Genomic DNA, 3,779 nt, shown 5'->3' with positions numbered 1-3,779 from the left:
CGACGGTAAGGCTATAGTAAGGCATATGTATAGTAGTCCTGGATTAGACGCTAACATGTTAATACTTTACTTTTTGTTTGTGAATGTCATCTTTATTTCCGGATGGCATTTAACAAGGCAAACATCGCCCGTACATTAACTACATGAACTTGTGTTATTAGCTTACCACCAAATCCAAAAAAACCGATAACATAATACCGTAATATTCCACCCAATAAATTAAATTGTCAAAATCTTTATTTTTTTTTTCGCCATCACAACTGTGATTTATCAACTAACGTCACAGATGGAAATCCGCCTAACAAGGAAATTTCCTCACAGTACATGTCCCTTTAATCTTTAACGGTTACAGTTCATTTCTCATTTTTTACTTGAGAAAAAAAAAATTTTTTTTAAATCCTCTCACCAATTAAATTACAATTAATCACAAGCGCAAGTGAAATTAATGTTTAGAGCCAGGGAAAATAAATGAAAAAATAGTCCTTAGTTCACTCTATAATACATATAACTATTATAATACATGTGAGTAGTATAAAAAATAAACATACATCAGCGCAGCCACTGTTAACATTCTGGGTACATTGGCACAAACTAATACTACTGTCAAAAGAAAACATATTTGGTTAAAAATGACTCTCCTGAGCTATGACCTAATCAAAGTGCTAATTTCATTTAACATTTACATTCCTTGTCTAAAAATCTACTGTAAACTAATTAAAAAAGTATTCATTTTTTTATATATCTGCTCTTATAATGTGTTTACCCATAACTAAGTTAGTGCAGGACACAGTGGTATTTAGAAAATATCCTTACCGTAGTAACGTAGATATTACAGGGAAAGAAAGGTTTTGCTTGTTGACTTTTTAAATTAATTCTCATACGAAAGTCTCTACATTTCCATCACAGCATACAAGTGTTGTCGATCAATTGATTGTTCCACCAGTTAAGTCTCTTCAATATTTCATGAATTCTACGTTTTCTACATCTTTTTTTTAAACAATTGAAGTCAGCGTCACAAAATGACCACAGGAGGCACACCAGCGTCTGGGTTTTTATGCGGTTAACACCTAAATTTCCTCTATGATACAAACACCTGTTCTGGAGACCATGTTCCTATGTATACTGTTTCAGTTCCTTTACAAAGTGAGACCTGAAACTGTTTTTTTCCCCCCAAATACTTCCTTCATTAACAGCATTATTACTAATGGTTTCAATGGTAAACCCTGTGTTCGTGACTTGTTCGCCCATTCCCTCCTGTTCATTTGGAACAATTAGCTGCCCATTATCATTTATGTAACACAGCACAGAGCAGCATCAGCAATCAGCAACTCCTCATCGGACAGAATCACAGTACTGAAAAAAACAGTGACATGGACCGACGCCAAACGACTTCAGCGAACCTCCTGTGGGTGTGTTTGGTGCCGCTGTTTCACAGTGTGTCAACTGCAGGACTGTTGGGTTCACGTACCGATGTCAACTGTGGAGGAATCAGACTGTCTATCTCTTTTCTGTTTCCGCTCTTCAGCAGCCACTCGTGAAACTTCAGCGTCACCAGCTCCTCAAACTGCTGCTTCTGATCCCTGCAGGACAAAGTGGACACACAAAACTTTTATTAGAACTTATTTTGTTGAAAAATATTTTTTCATGGAGCAAGGGGAAAAAAAAACACCACGATGACCGATGTGAAAAAGAGAGAAGGAAAATATGTCAGAGAAGGAAAGGAATCACGATGACAAGGTCCGTTTAACATCATTCAATAAAGTAGGAAAAAAAACAAAACTTACTCTACAAAATGTTTAAAGAGCCAAATATCATGAAAACAATGTAGGTTAAAGGCACGCCCTTTTCTGTTGGTTGGAGAATCACTATTACTGAACAGTTCTTAAATATAGTGCTGGAATTAAATGTGTATTTTACACACCTGTTCGTCACAAACCTTCATGAAGAAATAGAAGTGATAACCAGTACTTCGGTCCACACAAAAATTGAAATTGGTCAAACTGACTGGTAAATAATAGGAAGGTTAAAAATGTTATAAACAACAATTGATAAAATCATCATAATCAAGACACATGATATGTTGTTTCTGGCCCGTTGTTGAGACCTCACTTCACCATGACTTTGGCATATTTAAGATGACTTTTTTATTTTACTATGATATAACATTTCTAACACTTGCTTTACTGCGACATGGCACTAAAATGGACTAGTACTACTACTCAAAATAGTACAGCGGTCCCTCTCCTATCACGTCCCAAGACCCACCGCAAAATGGGGAAAAATAGTACGTCCCAAGACCCACCGCAAAATGGGGAAAAAACAAATAAAAAAAAAACAAAAACGTAGAGGCGAGATAGTTTTTACATTGTTTACATCTATATTTACCCTTTCAAACCTCCCCCCCCCCCAGTTGTATAACGGCGCCACAGAGCGTAGTGAATGAGAGAGTGGCCGACAGAAAAGGGGAGATGCTACGATGCATGAGCCAATCAGCGTGAGGAACAGAAGAGCGTGCTCAAGTAGCCGATAGTACACCAAGTACGCATTGTATTAGTCAGTAGTATGCTATGTACGATCTCGTCTAGGTAAGAAGCTACTAGCGATCGATCGCAAATCTCAATTTCAAAACGAGAGTCAACATTTTTGAAGCCAAAACTTTCATATGTATAATTTTTGTATAATGTCTTTTTTATTTGCTATGTTTCGTAATATAGCGAAAATTTTTGCAAGATCGGATTAAAAAAATAAAATACAACAGAAATACCATTGTCATGCAACCTTTAGTATTTTAGGAGTCACTCACTTGTTCAGTCGAGCCTCCATCACCGTCTTTTGCCAGCTCTGAATCTTCTTCTGTTTTTCCTCAAGTGTTGCCTGATAAGGAGCTGGCAGCCCCCCAGGCACTTCACATGTGTCTCCCTCCATTTGGAACGGAATGACCAGTGAGTTAAACTCTGCTGGTAGCAGCAGACGGAAGCAGGCAAAGTCTGGATTAGACGGCGTGTTGGGGGAAGAGTGGATGAGGCCCTCAGTTCCCAGGAGCAAGGGCTGGTCCCAGAGGTTTGGAACAACTGCCAGACCCACACTGGCCATATGATCCTCAAGAGAGGGGTAAAAGGTGTGGAAGGGTCCGAGAACGATGTCCGAGTTTCCAGGGAGGAGCAGAGGACGGGTGGGAGTCAAAGAATGGATGGTGCAACGGGAGGAAGCTCCAATAATGATCCTCCGAGCCACACACACTATACGTACATTCTGGCAGCTGTGGATGTGGACGCTGGTTTCTACAGGACCCAGGATCACTAAACTGTCTCGACACTTGTCCAGACTGACCGACCTGCGAAGCAACAAAACACGGGTTAACAATGATTTATTAAAAAATCACAAAAACAAAACACAAAAAAAAAGATGCAATTTTTCAATGTTTTTTTTTTTTTTTTACAACTTGAACACTTTTCCATAACGACTGTTTGAATGTAAAACATTACGTTATGCTGTAGAATACAAATTTCAGTGAAACAAAAAAAATAAAAAAAATACAGATTTTTATGTCAAACATTTGTATCTTGACTGATAAACCATATTTTTTTATATTTAGGTTAAAAAGTCAGTAAATCCAAAAATGTAAACTTTCGGCTGACATTGTCATACATATAGCGTCATGTCATTTGTAACATTATCTGTTGGCTAACAATTATATAACTATAAGCTAAAACACAGTTTTCTCTATTGGTATGGCCAACGTATGTTTTTTTTTCTGGGCAGAATTTGTCTTTTTTTTT

The 3,779-nt window shown here is 37.7% G+C and overlaps 1 protein-coding gene across 1 annotated transcript in view; it reads right to left on the bottom strand.

The window, feature by feature from the left end:
• Positions 1-219: 219 nt before the first annotated feature.
• Positions 220-3,779, bottom strand: part of tbccd1 (TBCC domain containing 1) — a 7,278-nt gene continuing 3,718 nt past the window's right edge. Inside the window, exons 6-7 of the mRNA XM_017039748.2 lie at positions 2,804-3,363; positions 220-1,580 (exon numbers count right to left, since the gene is read on the bottom strand). Of these exons, the coding sequence (XP_016895237.2) occupies positions 1,430-1,580; positions 2,804-3,363 (711 nt within the window). The 3' untranslated portion in view covers positions 220-1,429. The remainder of the gene's footprint in view (positions 1,581-2,803; positions 3,364-3,779) is intronic.

Source organism: Cynoglossus semilaevis, chromosome 16, assembly GCF_000523025.1.
Source record: "Cynoglossus semilaevis isolate Cse_v1.0 chromosome 16, Cse_v1.0, whole genome shotgun sequence".
Lineage (NCBI taxonomy): Eukaryota > Metazoa > Chordata > Actinopteri > Pleuronectiformes > Cynoglossidae > Cynoglossus > Cynoglossus semilaevis.
This window is presented reverse-complemented; position numbering and strand designations above follow the sequence as displayed.